The sequence below is a fragment of the Zootermopsis nevadensis genome, unplaced genomic scaffold (genome assembly GCF_977971745.1).
Source record: "Zootermopsis nevadensis isolate Lab colony 2312 unplaced genomic scaffold, Znev_1.0 Znev_ptg000003l, whole genome shotgun sequence".
NCBI classification, from domain to species: domain Eukaryota; kingdom Metazoa; phylum Arthropoda; class Insecta; order Blattodea; family Termopsidae; genus Zootermopsis; species Zootermopsis nevadensis.
Genome location: NW_028259135.1, coordinates 10120095 through 10139885, shown reverse-complemented (window position 1 = coordinate 10139885; position 19791 = coordinate 10120095). Strand labels below are relative to the sequence as shown.

At 35.9% G+C, this 19791-nt stretch overlaps 3 protein-coding genes across 6 annotated transcripts in view; all 3 read left to right on the top strand.

Annotated features, from left to right (window-relative positions):
• Positions 1 to 19791, top strand: part of LOC110836226 (putative serine hydrolase) — a 38219-nt gene that overhangs the window by 139 nt on the left and 18289 nt on the right. The gene's annotated exons all lie outside the window — the stretch shown is intronic.
• Positions 6 to 9340, top strand: LOC147874977 (SUZ RNA-binding domain-containing-like). Its single transcript, XM_087342471.1, has 3 exons — positions 6 to 259; positions 1916 to 2004; positions 2918 to 9340. The coding sequence occupies exons 1-3, from the start codon at positions 173 to 175 to the stop codon at positions 3027 to 3029; spliced, it is 288 nt and encodes a 95-aa protein (XP_087198597.1). The 5' UTR covers positions 6 to 172; the 3' UTR covers positions 3030 to 9340.
• On the top strand, positions 275 to 19719 carry LOC110836222 (little elongation complex subunit 2). 4 transcript variants are annotated; one of them, XM_087342438.1, is made up of 13 exons: positions 275 to 445; positions 10567 to 10804; positions 11239 to 11424; positions 12070 to 12201; positions 12640 to 12762; positions 13374 to 13500; positions 13842 to 13997; positions 14571 to 14709; positions 15387 to 16293; positions 16560 to 16704; positions 18308 to 18527; positions 18993 to 19156; positions 19437 to 19719. In XM_087342438.1, the coding sequence occupies exons 1-13, from the start codon at positions 345 to 347 to the stop codon at positions 19499 to 19501; spliced, it is 2703 nt and encodes a 900-aa protein (XP_087198564.1). In that variant the 5' UTR covers positions 275 to 344; the 3' UTR covers positions 19502 to 19719. The 4 variants fall into 4 exon arrangements, with proteins under 4 accessions (XP_087198564.1, XP_087198566.1, XP_087198565.1 ...); XM_087342440.1 differs by lacking the exon at positions 275 to 445 and adding an exon at positions 10094 to 10250; XM_087342439.1 differs by lacking the exon at positions 275 to 445 and adding an exon at positions 10117 to 10280.

The window sequence follows — 19791 nt, the reverse complement described above, 5'->3', positions numbered from 1 at the left end:
TAGAGTTGAAATATGTTTCTCATTTTGCATTCAGTGGGAGAATCTCTTTAATTTAATAAGAGACAAATGCTGTTATTTTAATTATCATTCCGGTCTTTTGATATAAGATATTTCGAACATTTCTAATCACGGTATTTGACATGTAATAAATTATAGTAGCAAGATTGAGGTTATGGATGGTGCAGTTTCAGTACATTCACACAGACATTCACAGAAGTTAGTTATTACATATTTACATTATGGATATAAGTTACATGAGGTATGTAAGAATGGATTATGTTGGATCTAGTAAGTAAAACCCTCCCAGTGATAACATTGGGATCGCCGTGTCTAAAAGTAGATTCATGTACTATGGTGAGGACATTTATATGAGAAAACTAAGTGAAGTATATCAGCAAAATATTAGGTCCTCTGAGGTATTGGTATCTTCAGTAACATTTACAAGGTAATTAACTGTTCATTTATTGAATTTTTAAATTAGTACTGCTATGGATTGATTTGATGCACGCAATTTTGCAGGAACATGCCTCCTCCATCTTAATGGTGGTGAAGTAAAGGGAGTTTGGAAGTGGATATGGTTTATGAAATGTTGGGAGAAGGGTCAAACCAGGATGATGGTCCAGTCAGAGCCACTTGATGGGGAGGGGCTGCATAGCTGTATCCATGCCAATGGGAAAGAGCCATTATCATCCATTATTCCAGGGTACGGATAAGAGGGTTTCATGGTCAGGGAGGAGGTGTTCTCTCTGTTGATGTTTTTACGGTGGCGCTTCAGCTCTGTGACTTAGTGATGGTCCTGTTGATGCATCTCGATTCCTTGCCCTGGACACTGGGATTTAGTGGACCTTGTCGATGCTGTATTCAGTCACGTGTGACTTATCTTGGTGGAAGAATCGGACATGGCCACGATGCTCCTTGACGCTGGTTTCAGCAGAACAACCAGTCTGTTCGGTGTATACCTTCGTACACTTGCAGGGGATGCTGTACTTAAGTTTAGGTCATCATTTATCTGCTGGAGGAAGTGGGCGATGTCACACATCAGGATACTGCCTGCTTTGCTGTCGTGTTTAGGTAGCATCTTGCGCGCGCGCGTGTGTGTGTGTGTGTGTGTGTGTGTGTGCGTGCGCGCGCGCGCGTGTGCGTGCGTGTGCGTGCGCGTGCGTGCGTGCGTGCGTGTGGGGGGGGGGGTCAAAGGTGGTTTCAGCAAAGAACAAGAAGGTCACTGAAGAAGAATCGTCTCTTGGTGGTTTGACTTTCTGAGGTCCATAGACAACATGACATCTGCATGTTGCTGTTGCTGGTTTGTTTGAAGGTTCATTCTAGAACATCGATTCACCGCGGAGGCTGTCGTGGTTGCGTGTGGGTGTGGCCAGGTGTACAGCACATTTATTGCTTACATGAAGAATTCAGCTTTGAAAATTCTGTTCTAATTTGACAATATTATCCCATTAATTATCCAGTAAGTAAAAGGTTGAAGACAAAATTAAATAAGTATAAAGGAAAAATTATGTTATGCTATGCACATTTTGGGTGCAAGGAAACATTTTTAGAAATATGAAGAAATTTAAATTGAGTTTAGGGTGAGATAATTATGCAGTTGATTTTCTGAGAAACGAGTCAGCGACCCAGTGACAGACAATAACAGGTTCAACAGTGTGTCTTTGTAATATCTTTTTAATGTATATTGAATTTGCCTTCTGTTACATATTTGTAAGATAAAGCAAGTTGTCATTATTCTTTTTAACTTCGTGACCCGCACGAGGCGTCTTTCCAACCCATACATTTAGAAACCAATGTTGCTGCTATATGATGCGTTAATCGCATAAATTGAAGTTAAATTACAGTGTGTACTGGAGGAGATAAAACTGGTCAATATTGAGTTGATGATAAATATTTATTCTGGAATTTGTTTCAGAGAGAGCAAGAGTATGCCGAAGCTAGGCTAAGAATTCTAGGTGAAGCACGAAGCCCAGAAGAACAGTTACAAATAGCGACTAATGATAGGTAAGAAATACAAATTTTAAAGTATTGAAAAATTGTTGTGACTACAGTTTTGCACATCATCATAATACGAATCGTGATATTGTGTGTAATATGTATCTGTCATTAGTTTAAGCTTGTAGCTGCATTATCTTCCGTATACTTGTTTGGGCCAAGGGTATTTATTGTCCATTGCCAGTTGTCTGTGCACATTTTTTTCTCTCATTTTTCATAATGAACTTATTCTGTGGAGCAGAGTCCTTCAGAAGCTGATAGCTACCCAGCTGCCCTTTGCGGGACTTAAAGGGTCACTGCCGTGTACATGAGAGCCTGCCCCTGGTGACTGTTCTGAGCCAGATGAATGCACTCCACCCTGTTTCCTCAAGATCCATGTTAATATCCTTCCGTTTACTCTTATTTCTAGTGAACGGTCTCTTCCTCTCAGGTTTTTCGAACCAGAATGCATTTCTCATCTCCCACATGCATGCTACATTCCCGACCCATCCAATCCTCTATGATGTGGTCGCCTTAATAATAATTTTTTGTAACTTGTTAATTTATTGGATGTGTATAAAACCATTTACTACATTATGACTGACAGAGTTGCTTGACGTGCCAGACTATCGTGTTTTCACGTCTGTATATACTTCTTTAAATATAATAAGTATGAAACCACGTTGTAATACTCGAAGTCTGATTAGTGTATAGCGAGGCATTCTTTATCAATGTGACGTACAGATGTCGCAATAGTTTCATAATTGATGTGACGATACGGAAACCTGATGAAAATGAATTCTTGGTGTAGAAGTACGTTTGAGTTTAGTGATGTAACAACGAACACTTTCTGGGCTGCCTTCATCCTGAAAGTGAGTATGTTTTGTATTGATTATATTAATAGAAACTTCCTTTTGTTATTTTACTTTTATGACCTTTGCAGGATTAGTAAAATTCAAACAAAAATGGAAGTTTTAAGAACATCTGAAATGTCGAACATAGTCCGTCTTCCCAAGGGACCAGATGGCACAAGAGGATTCAGTGCCCGAAGGTAGTGGTGGTGGTTTAGCCTTCTAGGCAACAAAAGACATCGTATATTATTTTTGAGCAAGGATTGTGAGTAAACCAAAAAAAGAAACTTTTAATATGCATATGAAATATTGGCATTTTAGCCAGTTTTCATATTTTGGTTTATTAAACGGTTTCGTGTTTGCGATGTTAACCAGTTTGTAGCCTTGTGAAAAGGTGAAGCAAATCGTCCATTTCAACAACTTTTGTGAGCTGGTGCATATTCTGAACAAAATAAAAGATGGTAGTGCCATATTGGCATTGTTATTGTGATTATCGCTTTGTGGTATTTTTGTTTGATAAGTGTGGCTGTATTGACTGAAATCCTGTTGACATTACGTGTGAATGGGTGTTATCTATTGTTCATATTTAGTGGAAGACTAACATATCGATTGCTTTTTTTCATTTTGTATCTTACTTGTGTTACTTAGATCATTGTGTGAGCTGCCAACATTTTTGTGTCTACATATATTTTATTTTGTTTGACAGAGGAGATATTTTTACTGGGTTATATACATCACTAACATTACATAATAATTCAGGATGAGAGTGAGCTGTATTGTGATACTTCGATATACTGAAAATCACAGCACATATTTTCACATATAAAAATTGAGGACTTTCTTACCGTAGTACAGGCGTATGGCAAAAGTCAGAAACTGTTTCAACTGCAGATTAATCCTCCTGTACTAGCAATGAGCTTTTTGCGGCTGCATTGTTTTATTGCAGAAATAAACTGACTGGGATATTCTTTTTATACCACTGGCTACTTTCAAAGGAACAAACAAGGTAATTCCTAGTTATAACTGTATGTCATGGATGACTTGTGCTTACATTATTTTTCCCATATTAGGTATTAAAATAAAGTTTGCACAGCATCTACATACACATCTTTAATAATACAGTAATGACAATATGCATGTACGTTGAAATATTTGAATAATGATTGTAATTGTAATTTACATTTCAGCTACTTAAGTAGCTATTATTAAGTACACAGCGACAGAACAAGTTATATCATGAACAATAAGTCCCATCTTGAACTCATCATATGTTCAGTTTGTCGGACTTGACTTGTCTGATGTAGTTTTTAAGTACCACTTTAAATTATGTTGTAGGTCAGTTCGGAGTGACAATTCAGAGTTTTAATATATTTATTTATGAAAATTAACCAAAATTATTTCTCATTGATAAACTGTAATGAGAGCCACTTCCTCCTCCCATCCCTCTAATTTTTCTGTAGGTTACGTGGTTTTCCTCACTCCCCTTGTTTCTGTCAGCGCTGAGTTTCAGAAGTCATATTTGTGGACGTTAAAACGTCTGAAGCATTTATGCACTTTTAAGCACTTCAGCTGGAATTGAATTGACAGTAACATATGCAGAGTTTGTTAATATGCTGTAGGTTAGAGATGGGCACTAGTCGAATCATATGATGAAATGAGACTGGAATGCTCTCAGTCACTAATGTGGCATTTGAGCTTTGTGTCCACCACATGGCTGTCTTCTTTGTTTTTCAGATATTTCACGCTCTTGTACATATTTCCACATTTTCCCTTCTACGTTTTGTTCGTGCGTCATTTCTGGCTTTCTCGTATGCTCTTTTCTTTCCTCATATTTTTGTGTACAAACGTTCTTTTAAATACCTTCACATTATGGTCTCTGATATAATCATCATCATTATTTAAATATTAGCTGTTACTAGTTCATAATTGGTATTTAAAGTTATTTGTTTTAAAAATGATGTGGGCTAAAATTTGAGAACCAAAGTAAGATTTAGTTTCTCCATAGACATTGTTTAAAATCCCAGTCACTACCTGAACTTTTTGTGTGTGTTTATCATGCATGTCAACTGAACTTGGCATTCAAGTTGTTAGCAGTCCTGCTTCATGTATAAAGTGAGGCTTTTGCGGCGACCGAAGTCGATGAAAGACTCTCGGGCAACAAGCCGCGTCAGGTGGCTGAATGGTGAATGAACCATTTCTTCCGCCAACGTTTCAAGAGCCATCTCTGCTCTCATCCTCGGGGCAGCTGCGAAACAAAACTGGTCCTATGTAGCGCTCTCACCGATTGGAACTTGCTACATAGGACCAGTTTCGTGGGGATGAGAGATGGCTCTCGAAATGTTGGCAGAAGAAATGGTTTATTCACCATCCAGCTGCCTAACGCGGCTTGTTGCCCGAGAGTCCTTCATCAAGTCCTGCTTCATATTTGGATGATCCTAGGTTCAGACCTCAGCCTCTTGACTGGCTATTCTGACAGAGGTTACTCATGGTTTTCCTCAGTCCCTCCATTCAATTGTTTGGATAGTATATATTAGGTCATTACAGCTTCCTCATACATTGTTTTTTAATTAATTATTTTATAATCTCCCTATCATTTGACACTATAATCTGAGCTATTCACAGGGTCATTAAATATGCCAAATAAAATATCAGCTTACTCACCATAATCATTGCAATGTAGGGGTTCAGCCGTGACATGGCCTATGTACAGCGGATGAATTCTGGGAAGTTATTTTTGATATTGAGTGTAGCAATAATAATTCCAGAAAAATGGAGACTAAATTTGAATCGACCTATATTTATTTTGTCACCAGGGATTGTTTATCCTGACTTTTATCACATTCACATTATAAACAACATTTCTTTATATTAGTTCAGTTCTAATATAATGCATTCAGAACACTGCTCTTGTTTTTAGGAGGTGCAGTGCAGAATTAGAATAATTCTTTATAGGAAGCATTAATTCTGAGATTGAAGCTATGCAAATGTATTTATTAGTTGATCTTTATAACCATTTTCTTTATATAGCTGAAAGTATAATGCAGTTTATCATTATATTATAATATTAAGTAAAAGCTAAGTTGAGATTTACTGAAATTTTCTTTCAGAGATTTGCACAAATACACAGTTCTCAGATCACGTGCATCTTAACACAAACATAATTGATGATAATGATGCTTTGAAAGATGAAGTCCAAAAACCCATGATATGCAGAAGAATTGCATAAGTTTAAAAAAACTGTCTTATATAGTGGAAAGTGGGCTGTGTCAGTGGATTTCATGTAAATTTGTGAAACAGAAAAAGTGTAAAATGGCAATTTACCATGTATATAATGGAATATTGGCACATACATTATCTGCTTCACGTAATAAATATAATGCTGTCTTTACCTTGCTTTGAAGTACATTTATGTGCAGGTATGATTATGTTTGTTAGTGGATTTGAATGTGTATGTGTGCGTTCACATTCATATAAAGGAGTCTCAAAGAGACATATACACACAAGATTATATTCTGTATTATAATGCGTATTCATCCTTTTGGGACACCCTGTTTACAGAATGTATCTTCACATAATGGCCAAACTTCAAGAGCATATCCTATAGGTCTCTTGAAGAGAAGTCTAATGAACGTTACTCATAACTTCTTCTTTTTTTTCTGAAGTATATTACTAAATGAAGTTCAACTCTTCTGTGAGTGTACAAATAAATTTTCGTTAACACCTCTGCCTGAATTATCACCAACTAAAACGTTTTCAACTACATTAAGTTTTTGAGATGACTGCCTTTTCGCTCAGGTAAATACCGCTATGCATAGCTCCATTGAATGTCTAATGTTTTGATGTATTTACATTTTGTTTCTTATTGCATCGGAGGCTTTGTACGCCCAATGAACTGCTAACCTTCTTTCTGGCTTGCCAGTATGGTACACCTTGCAGTTTATACAGCCCAATAATGTAAGTTCACTGGGGTCAAGTATGGTGACCTAGTTGGCCATACAATTTATCCATCTTTTTTCTATCCACATTTCTTGATAATCTGCATTCAAGCATCCTATAACATCTCTGCTAAAATGTTGAGGCGTGGAAAGGGACATTTTGTAACTGAAGCTGTGATTTATTCTTGAGAAAAGGTATGTAAGAAGCGGGTGTCAAATGTGCACTGATGAACTGCAGACCATAAAGATATTTGATCACCACTCCACGCCCTAATTTTAACAAAAATCTGTTGAAATTCCTTTTCACTACTTCATGACCAAGAAAGCAAATTTCATGTATGGGTGTCACAGTCATGTCCATGAACAAAATATAATTGATAAGTTGTGGTTGTCATCTGTAAAATTGGAGTGATCTGGTGAAACTTGTTGCAACTTTTGGACAAGGTAGGGGTAAAATCCATCAGAAATCCTCCATATCTGTGATCATGATATAACCAGTCTTGGCAGAAATTTGGCATGCACTTGTGTGTGGGCTTCACCGAACAGCAACAAGCGCATCACCTACCTTGTCAGTCGCAGGTCCTCACATTGTAAAACATGTTTGAATGTGGAACTCTGTGATGTAGAATGTGCTGATGATATTCTGCTACGGTAGCAAAAACAAAATCCAAACACAAAATGCATATCAGAATATTAATGTACAAATGTGAAAAGTACTTAACCAATAATCCTGAAAAACAAACAGCGGCATCTGTTGATACAACAGTCGGAATGAAAGTTGCAGTGATGATTTTCTGCTGCACTAGCATTTGGTAGTGGTAATGACTAAAACTAATCAATCTTATGCAATATATTTTTTTTGTTTCAAATAACATTTAAAATATGCTTTTGGAATCTGGCTATTATGTGGTGGGAGACCTATGTTTATGCATCATATTGAGTTTTGATCATAAGTCTGACTAATATGGTTAATTTATTGTATATCTGAAGGCCAGCAGTTTTTTAATAAGACTAAATACCTTTATAACATCTATTTTACTCATACTGCTTTTAAACTAGGTGGCTTTATATTCAGAATGTAATATATTCATTGAAACATGATTATTTTCATAATAATGTGTGATGGTTTTCCAAGGGAATATGTACTGTGATTTAATGAAAATTCTCTTTAGAATTTTAGTTAATATTTTATGGAAGTGCTTTTTTTTATATGTAGTGCTCCGTCTTGTCTAATTCTTTACATAACACGCCTGGTCATACTGTAATAATATATCAAAGTTTGATTACTTGGAAATCAGTTTGGTAATTTTGTTTGCACTAAGGGTCAGGAACATTTTTTAAAGAACACCAATATTGCTGTAGCATCTGAACAATAACTTAAATAAATTTGCTCTGATGTCTAGTATACTTGGCATTGAAACAAGTCAATTAATGTTTTGGGAACATCTCATAGTGATAATGAGGAAGAAAATAGGCCTTGGAAGTATGTCAGCATCTATTAAATTATTTTAGGATGAAATGGGAAGGCATTGATTTTATGTATTTGTCTGTTTACATGATTTTTTTTCTACGTTATTATTAAAATACCATGAAAATGAAAAATTTCAAAAGCATAAATGATTTCTCATATAATATTTCAATGTTTTGTTTACTTATGTATATTTTGGCTACCCCAACTGATGTGCTGTAGAATAAATACAACAGTAGCAGTAACTCATGACTACCGATTTTTGTAAAGTTATTTAGCATGGATCAGCAGTGGGGATGGTAAGAAGACCTTGCTAATTGTACAGATGACAATAGAACACAGTTATTATAACTATTTTACTATAATGTGTATTTTATTAGTAATTAAAGTAAGAATAATAATTTCCAGTGGAAGCGAAATTGACTTTTCAATTCAATTACATGAAAAGTAGAACATTACTAATAGTGATGATTATTATTAATATTACTCTTGACCTTTTATCAGCTAGGTTCAGGTTATATTTTCTTTGTCACTATGCCTACGACTTATATATATATAAATACCAAGGATGAACACCATTAACTGTTGCTGGGAAACCAACTTGCTTAGTAGAATGTGTCCATCATCTGTAATCCCTCTTCCGTTAATTGTGATTGCAAGATTGTGCAAAAATATATTTGGGGAGTTGCATTCTATGTCAAAGCCATCATATACTATTTCTAATAGTTATTTGGTTGAATACCACTTTGGAGTGAGTGGTTCATCAGTGTTCTGACAACTAACATGTGGATTGTAGATAATGAATATTGTTCAGTACCCATGGTTAATTCTGATGAGCTGGATGTACCACTACATATCATATGAATATTCTTTCAGCTTTAACTGTAATTTATTTTTATCAATATAGTATACTGAAGGTTTTGTTCACTACTTTCACAAAAATAAAGAATGTGTGTATGCGGTGGTTCAATTTGAAAGATCCTGAATATAAATGTTTTATGTTAATAATGCCTATTAACTATGAAAGAGCATATAATTATAAAAGCAAATATAAAAAACTGTGAGATATTCTGCTTATGAAACAAAAAAATAAATATTGTGTGTCTCATTTATCTTGGCTTCTTACTGAAGGGTGACCGGGGGTTCAGAAGTTAGTGTAATGTGCTCTTCTGAGTACTACCATCCAAAATATTTCTCTGTCCTATGCAGTGTGCATGTGTACTAATAGAGTTACTACCACTGTGCAGAATGTTATTTAATAGATGACTACCTACTTTAATGTCTTGCATAAACTAAGGCATAACAAATCAAGCCAGAATCAGTGCTATGGAGTGTAGATGCCAAGTAAACTGACGCATACAGTACCATATTAATATGACAAATAAGTTTGTGACTTACATAACATAAGGTAAAGGAATTGGTTCTGAAGTATTCTCATATTTACATAATGCTTAAGTCTGGAAAGAGCTCAGTTATTATTATAAGAAAATATAATTTTTATTTTTTTATGTTTGTATCACAAACACCAATAGACTTTAATATAGAAGTTTAAAGCATATGAATTTGATTTACTTGGTTGCAGGTTTATATATTGCTTCTGACATGAATGTGTTATATAGTTTTTCACTATCAATCATTTGAGCATTTTATTACTTCTGCCCTTTGGGGGTATAATAGTTTGCAGTGTGCCAACCCACAATTTAATTCCTCTGAGACATAGATTTCGTATGATATCAGGGTTTCCGAATTATTCGTGGCAAATTAGTTGTCTTTATGGGTGGTGGAGAAGTTATTTCGAAGGTTGAAGAATAGTTTTCTTCCTTACCGATTGGGCTACTGTCATTTCGCTATTGTGTTTATTGAGAATCACACACAGGTTGCAGGGCAATGTGCACGACTCATCGTTGCCGACTAATAGAATTGGAGATACTCAGCTGTGTTCAATGTGACGAAATATAATTTGAGAGTTGTTGATTGTTTCTTGGCGGTACGGACAATGGATGAATTTCTTAAGCTGCCATGGTACGTAAGGGCCCTTGAAATTAGTCTCGTGTAAGTGGTTTTTGTTTGCATGTGGTATTACGAGCATATTTGATTGCACGGAGTAGGACACCATCTCTCATGTTTACGTTATCGTACTTGATTTGTGTGAGTGGAATGTGGGGTAAAGAATGCCTTTGAAATGTTAACTTATTCTAGTGTGTTTTTGACCTGTAACAGATCACTTGCTTATTCCCCAATTTATAAGTTGTAACTGTTTCAATCCTTACCCTCTTCAGTATGCCCCATATCTGTCTCTGTCTCATGATGCATTGCAATTTGTGCAATATTATTTCAGGAACAACCCACAAACAAAAGAGGGAAACTTAAGTTTTATAGATGATGTTAACTTGAAGAAATATTCCTCCACATACAAAATATTGCACGGAAACTTGCAACAGGTATTCAGTGATAATTCGTCTTCGGATGCTGATGATGTTGGCACTCAAAGGAAAGCAAAGAAAGAAGGAGGTGACAATTCACAAGAACATTTTAAAGTTACAAATTCTGTACAACGATGTAAGAAGCCCAGTTCTGTAAGTATGTTCATATTTATGAAGTTATGTAGTGTGTATACATAATTGAGACCAGGATTAATATTTATTAAAAATGTGACTGTTTATACAAATTTGCATAGTCCTATCCATTTGTAGTTTGTTATATCTGCAATAGAACAAATTTGTAAAGTTAATGTTTGTACGGGTTTACAGCTATCATCTGAATTAGCATGTAAACCTAAGAATTCAAAGTGTGACAACCAGACAGAGAATATATATTGTGTCAGGGAAGTGTACATGTTGAAAGGAACTACTTCAAATGTTTCAGGTGGTGAACTGTACCTCCTGACACCCTGACACAGAAAAGTTCACTATGCACAGTCGTGTATCTACTTTTGTTACTAAATGTAAATTATGAGGTATTATGCCAATTTATAATTTAGTTTATATATGGATTTTAAATTTTTTTGCAGCTCGGTGGATTAGGTGGTGTACAATATGTTCCATGTTACAGCGATGAAAAAAAAATTAAATATCCCAAGAAGTCATCGTTAAATGCTGAACAGCAAGCCATGTACCTGCAGCTACTGTTTAAATTTGCAAAAAAACATTCACCATTTCCCAGTCCACTGGAGCAGAAAGAATTACAACAGTATGAAGTATGTACATTTTCATATCAAGTATCTCTGCAGTGTATTATTAATCCCATAAACACTTGTACACTTTGATACAGAAATGACTCGAGTGACACTCTAGTAAAGGTCGCCATTGTTGCTGGGACACTGCTCACGCCAGTTGTGTGAGAGCTGCCCAAGTGGAAATGTGTATTCACGAGCAAAATGTGCACGCATTACGTTTCATCACCATTGTTTGCTGCTCTTTGTGGAGCATGAATATTACGTATCCTGACGAGGAAATATCAGTTAGGACAAGTGGTCGTTGAGTGACAAAAACTGCTGAAATTATGGCCACACAAGTCTGAAGCGTTACTTCAGATGCAGTGACGGGATAGGGCTGCAAGAATTGAATATTGACATTGTTTTTGTCATTTTGTGCGTGAAGAGTCCTTGTGTATCATTAAGGGTTGCATTTTAAATAAAACATTCTGTATATTATGAGGCTTCAGAAAAAAATTCCTCCCCCCCCCACCATGTGAAGAGAATTCGAAAGATTTTTTGCTTTGTGAATAAACTGTATAGCACAGGTGGTTATATGTGATATCCTTAGTGATGAATATATATTGATTGATTGATCGTGATGATATTTCTGTGTTGATATTTTTGACACTGATCTTTGTTTCCCAGGCATTTCATGATAAAGTGGTAGCGGAGCGTTTTGAATTCATTCATTTTGTTAAGCAGCGGTGTGCGTTGACCCAAGACAGATATCTGGTGATCAATCCGGATGTAAAGAAATATATTGAAGAAATGTGGCAAGTAAGTGTAAAATTATACTGTGTACAGTGTATGTTATTTTATTACACCCATCAGGTATAATTACTCTATTACCTTCTTCAACTCTCACACCACTTAAAAGTTTTTAAATTTTTGTTATATCCATAAGCAATGTGTATCGGTTGCCCTTTCCTATTATATTTTGAATTGTGTCTACATGCAAGTTGCATTATTGGCTTAATATATACATTCAATAGACATACCATCTGCTACGCTCAAAATTTTTTTAAATAACTTCTCTATAACTATTAACTCTTTTGACCCATTTACACTCTGAAACCTTTAATATTTTAGCTGGAATCTTATTTATGTTTATATATATATATATATATATATGTGTGTGTGTGTGTGTGTGTGTGTGTTATGAGTAGACCTCATTTTAATTTTTAATGGCTGCTTTGAATCATTATTCTGTTTCAGCATCAACTATCTCGAGCGTCAAAATATCCGGCAGATTACGAGCCTCTACGACTCCTGCCGCTAGTATATTCTGATAAAAAGAAGCCCGTGGTTATGAAACTGGAAGAAAACCTGCTGGAAGTGGTATGATGTGTTCTCTTTCATGAATTTTACATTCCACTTCCTAATTAGCTTCCGCACGTTTATAATTAAATTAATCTCGTTGGTCACGTTACACGTTGATTCACCATTTTCCTAAATTGTCAACTTCTTTTACATGGCATCTGAAACAGTCACTGGTTCTACAGAGACTAGTGTCATAACCCTTGTAATTAATATTCACTTGCGTTATTTAAAATGATACGTACAGTATACAATACACACATTTTCTTTCATGAAAAATATCTACGACAGCATCCAGAAATCCGTTTGAGGATATCTGTCACCAGGCATCACAATCTTCCTTATCCTTTCCAATTTGTAATTCACAGATAATTCTACCATTTGATATACAGTGTGTCAACAAAGTCCCTTTGGGGTTTTGAAAAATTGTGGCGAGCAAACAAATTGAGCTAGCCACATGTGGTTTGCGGCAGATTACAGTGAAACTCTTGAAGTTTTTTACTGACCTCGATGTGTTTCAGAGGATCATATTGCCTCCACTTTAACCTGAAAGGTTCATTCACATCCTTAAATAAATTAAGAATCAACACATCCTTGGAGTTTAATTTAATGATGATTCGTTTTCTGTTTAGGGTTCAATTCCATTTATTTTTCTGCCAAAATTTAAGAATCCAATTCATATTCCTACTGATTATTCAAGAATGAGGGAAAGATTCCCACCTGAATCTGATGGCACAAGAAATACTTTCAAAATTCCAGGTAAGACCTGATAATAAAGTATTTATCGTGTCAATTGAACTTAAATGTTGAAATATACTGTCGGAAATGAAAATGGCTGTCTTCTGGGATGTTGCGCATTGCACCCTGGCAGTCAGGGTACCTTAATGATGCAGGCAGTAAGCGTATCTGAAACTTTCAGCAGTGCAAAGTGATGGAGAATAATAATTGAATTATCTTTTTCTAAACAAGGACAGTAGGTGTGTCCCACTCAGACAGAAACTTTATGTAGATGTGTGCAGTAATTCTTTGTACCAAGAACACACATAAAGAGAAAGTCACGTCGATCTGTTCTTATCATGCGTCCTCGTTATTATTTACAGTGAGTGAAGATAAGAATGCTGAAACGTTTGCTGTTGCCGGTGGAGTTCATGTGGTGATATCTTCAAGTGCTTTGAAGCGTATTACTGATAATCATCCACCACATTTTGAAAAAACTTGGGACTTACCAGTGATAGTAAAGGAATATAAGGAGTGTGGTAAGATATTTTAATTTGTACCATTTTCTGACCCCAGATATTTTTCCATTGGTGGTTGATACATCCAGTTATCTGTTATACCTGCCCAGGGTTTGCCTGTATCAGAAGTGACGAGATTGACTTTAATAATCCATGGCGGTAGGATACGATGGCTCGTCAAAGGGGTCTACAGCATAATGTGCGGTCTCAGCCATGGTAAGGGGCCTGGTATTCCTCACACTCACATTTGTTGAATGTGGAGAAGAGAACAGCTTGCAAAGTAGTCGACACTGGATCTGGTTGGTGTAGAACCTAAGATAATTTTATCCCTGGCGCTTAAATTTTAGTGTGACCATCATGTTAATATCTTCTTAGAATGCGGGCAATATCGGATTGCTTGGTAAGTTGTACGTATGTTGTAATTTGAAATTCTTTAGAGATATGGGTGATTGTAAATATTGAAACAGAAGCAGAAGGAAAGAGTCTACAAATACAATAAAATTAGTGCATAGAAAGAACACGTGTTTTTGATAGTCTACACATAAAATTCTCCTGCTTTTCAAATTGATGCATTATTGCTTTTCTTTCTTTCAGATAATAAAGTTGTTAAGGTTGTGTACGTGAACAAAGCTCTTCCGCCAAAGTGTTTGACAACTGTTGAAAAGAATACGTGGTTCCATAAATTTGGCGTCAAATCATTGATATGTAACACATGGCAACAGAAGTGTTTTCAGTAAGTGGTGTCTGTACTGAGGAAATAAATAGCGCTGTTAAATGTCCCATGTTTATTTGCGCTCATTTACTTCCTTTATGTGTTCTGAAGGCCTCTTTGCAGCCTGCTTGTTCAGTATATTCAGATGCTTCTCACTTTTTTTTAAGTGTAAGACAAAGTGCTTAATTTGGCATTTTTCATTTTCTTTTTCTCCTTCCCCAGTGAGGTATGTTTTATGTCTTGTGGTCAGGTTTAAATTGTTTCATGGGTGAGGGGCGTTAACACTTCAATATTTTGTATAACTTCAGCTTTTTGGCATATGCCATCCTCAGTATCTGCCAAAACACTGGAGAACTCCAACAGTCAACACAGTTTATCCCCAAAAAGTCAGCCCCCCCCCCCCCCCCCCCCATCCCACGTCCTATGCGCAGAGTCGGACGTACTATAGAACAGTAATATCTGTGTCTTTTAATTCAAAATCATATGTCTGTCCCCGCAAATCACTTTATCGGTTCTTGTAAATTTGCCGTTTTGTTTTCATCTAGTGGAATATTTTTCACATATTGAACATCACTGATTGGCACTTGTGATTTATATTTTGGCTTAGAGACTAGCTATGCTGACTGATTTTCCTCAATGCCTCCACAAAGACATCGCCATCTTTACAGCATATGTATTTAATGTGTTCGTTATTTCAGATTGGAAAATAGGGGAACAGCCGACATGTGTACTACGTTGCAGAGTAATAAAGATGACTTTAAAGTGGAAGGTACAGGTCTTACAGAAAGCAAACACATTTCAGATTTTAACACTATAGAAACGTCGGATAGCGACGATGAGTCACGTTTCTCAAAAGCCGAAACAAAAGAATCTGCAGATGGGCATGTAAATAGTTTGAAGAGGAAGCACAGTGAATGCGAGTCAGATATGTCAACAGATACTGAAAACAGACTAGTCATTGACTGCAGTGACTCAGAAAGAAACTCCAAAACACCTGTCGGAAAAAATAAATGTGCACAAAATAATAATGTTGAAGATGATTCTCGAGTTACAAGGAGTAAAGCAAGGTTAATGGAAAAAATGTCGTATGTTAATCAAAGTCTTGGTCACAAACCAGTACAGTTTGTTACAAACAAAGAATATGAAATAGATAATAAGAATTTGCATGAAGATACCTGTAAGACATTTGATGGTAATGATTTGGAGAAATCGTTAAAAAATGTAAGACTGTCCGGTTGTTTTGACAGTAAAGATTACACATTGGATTCAGAAGTCGCAAATAAAATGTCGCATGACACTGTGAGGCCTGAAGAAGAGCATGTAGAAAGTTGGAGTATTAATAAGAGTACGAGAATAGATCAAGAGTTTCCCGCTAATGAACCCGGTTCTGCTCAGAAGCTGATAGATGTAGACGCGGAGGCACAGGATGCGATGAAGGTTGCAGGATTGAATGTCTCGACTCCTGGCTTTAATGTGTCGTACAGGTTATGGAAACTGAGTAAGGATGAAGGTCATCCAGATGATCGGAAGGAAGATTTTCTGAAAGGAAATTGCGCCAGTCATGAAATTAAAGTTCTGGTGAGATGTAAAGTTGATGGCTATAAGGTAAATGTATAGCACTTTATAAAATGCAAAATTGTTTTTTACTTTCTTGTACTTTTCTTAAAGTTTGAGGTTAGTTGTAACCAGGTATGCACTGAAATAGCCTAATCTATTCTGTGATGCATTTCAAGGATAAAAAGGGTTGGTATTAGACTAACAAATATTTTTTGTCTTCTTTGAATCTTGTTAGTAACAGTTAATAAACAGTAAAAATTGAAAACTGTATTGTATTGGATGTTTTATACTTTTTTATTTGTTTTGAATTGCAGATAAACTATAATAAATTACAGAGATTTTGTGTGGTTCCAAAAATGGAATATCTGACTGAATATGGAGCCCAGTGTTTCACACAGAGTGAACTAACTCAGCAGTGGATTTCATTACATGTAAGACCTGGAACTGATTTATATAGAGGTGTGTTATTTTTTTGTGCTATTGGAATATTGCCGTTATTTATAATATCTCCTTAAAACTACTAAACACCGATTTAAGAAGTACTGTTATTATATTTAATGGAATGTAAGATTTAGATTTTTTACTTTTATTTTCATTAAAATATTGGATTTTATCTTGCATTGACCAGCAGAACGGTAAGACTCAATTGTGATTCAGTAATGATTTCTGGAAAAATAGGCATCATGAGAATCTGATTTGTCTTTAAATTGTGTATCCAAATGGTATCAATATCAGAATATGTTCAAAGCAGAACTAACTGGAATTTCATTGTCCCTACGACTACAGTGAAACCTCTATCCATCGTTCCCGGAACTATCGTTTTCCCGGATGCATCGTCCGTTTTGTTCGGTCCCGAATACATCCCATATAAAATAATGTTACATTTTCCCGCTTCTATCGTTCCTCGAACTATCGTTTTATCGCATCGATCGTTCAAAAATCTTAGTCCCGGCCCACAATTTTCCCGCAATGATCGTTTCTGAGAATTTAAAATGCTGGGTTTTGAGATAAATTAATACCGAAAGACGCACAATGTTTTTGGAATACACAGTAGTGGTAACCTGTTATGTCGCCCAACCAGCACATTCTTTTGGAATGAGGGTCAGCGGTGCAGGGGTGATAGTTGGAGTGAATGGCGGTGCTCATTGTCAGAAATTTTACGATTTTAATTAGGGTGCACTCATATTTCGTTCCAGCGATGCCAGATGGCATGTGCAGTGTGAATTTCTTCACAAATGCTTTTATTACAAGTACAAAGGAAAGGCTGGCGGCACTTTTCATTCTTCTGGTTCATCTCGTTTCCAGCGGTTCAGGGTCTTCTACAGCTACGTTTCGTTGAGTTCGGCAGTAATAGTATTTCCATTCTTCCTGTTATTGTCCGCAAAGGGGGTTGGAGTGGTGAGGAAGACGAAGACGACGAATGCGAGCCCGAAGCTTTGCCGAGTTTTGCCGAAGCACACGCTGCATTGGCGAAAGTGAAGTCGTTCTTTTATGCGCTTAATATTAGTGAACGTGACGAGGAAAACATTTTGAACGTGGAAAGTGTTCTGTTTGGTCTAAAACGTAAAGTTTCGACAAACCAGTTGTCCATTAAAGACTTTTTTGGTAAAAAGAAGTAACTTTGAAAGAGAAACATTGTTTTTTTTAAATTTTTAATGCTTTCCCGCATCTATCGTTTTCCCGCATTCATCGTTTTTATTTCCCACCCCCGCTGAAAACGATGCATCGAGGTTTCACTGTATACTAATTTGTAATTTTTAAATTATACCTAGTGCATGGGGTTTTTTTTTGTGGTGCATTTCGTAATGACATGACATTCACCAGACTCGATACCAAATTTTTAATGTTTTGCTTCATCTCAGCTGAGGAGTGATTCGTTAAGTGGAATGCTGGATTTGGGAATGTTCTCATATTGATACTCTCTCAATATATGAGTTCCAAGTTCTGCCTCATTTACGTGTTAGTCTGTGGATTCGGAGTGAAAATCGACGGTGATCATTCATCGATAAATTAAATTCTGGTGCACAGTCTATAGAATTCAATATTCACTATATGTTGGCAGTACGTGTGAATGCCTGTACGTCAGAAGTCATAATGATTGAACGCCGTTCACTGCAGGATGTAGCTCAGGAAACTATTCAGCAAACAGGTCGTCCTAACAGCATCATATTGGGAACACTGTATAATGTACTGCTTGGCTTGGTGGACCTCGACCCAGGAAGTTATATTCTTTCTCACACTCCAAAGTTGGGTGCATTTGTTAATCTGTGGCAGAGTGCAAGGTAAGGAAGCATTTTTTTTATTATTATTTAGCTGGTCCATTTTTCTGTAATGTTTTATTGATAAGCAAACCTATTACCCTATTATTTTACTTAATGTATCAGAAAGGGTTACATTTCAAAACATTTTCATGTTGTACAGTTAAGAGTGTCATTTTTATTTTGTGTCTGATTTTATTTGTTTGGGGTTTATTTTCAGTATTTTGTGTCATTTGAAATGTTTGTTTAAATTCTCAGTTACGTATTTTCATGGCGTAATAGGATACCAGCTTTATTGCATGGGTCCACTGCTCAGTCATATTAAAATTAGAGGTCTGTATCGTACAGAATCAAAATTTAAAGTATTCCACTAGAATTGGCTTGCATCTTACTATTTAAGGTATCTTTTTGAACTGTTTTTTTTTTCTCTTAAACTAATGTGTTTACAGTTTATTGCTAATGCTGTTTGCTTCTGTATTTATTTCTTAGTAATGGCCGCTTCAAGCTTCATGATATGTACAAAATAGATCCAAAGACAACATCAGTAAGTGAGAGCTCATTATGGATCCCAATTGATCACAGTGTTGTTACTCCATTTCACAGAGCTTGTAATAGAGTTCCAGGAACTTTCCCACCAACACTCTTTTTCAGAGGTATAGTAAGAGGAAATTTGCCATTCCGATAATCTATAGATATGCAGGTCAAGTTTCATCACAGTTTTCATATGTCATGTCATTTATGATTATACACTTTCTTATGAATGTTGAGAAATGGTACATTATAAAGTGTTAATGCTAATATTGAGCATACTTGCAAACTCTATATAATGCCAGTCTCAATTGAATAGCCATCAGATATGCTGAAGAGACTAATAATTGTGTTTCTGAATACATTTTTTATTGTATGAGAGTGATGATATTCTTCTATTTTCAGGAAAACCTGTTTTAAAGAAGAAAAACAAAAAGAAAAAGAAAAAACAGAAGCAAAAGAAAGAATAGAAGCCATGAGAATAAGGATTTCTTCAGTATTGAATCCAAATCAATACTTTCCTCTTTGCTCTCTGAAGTCTGCAAAAATTTTGAAGTATTTTGATGTTTCAGAGAAATTCATACACACTATATCAATAATGACGAAACCTTTGTTGTGGAAAGAATGTCTCTTTAATAAGTTAATTCTGTACGTGCAGTAATAAAGAAATTCTGTGTCGAAGAAACAATGATTCTGCCATATCAGAGAAGATGTTCTTATCAGCGTTGATGAAGCGGTTAAAACTTAAAGGTTATGAAGA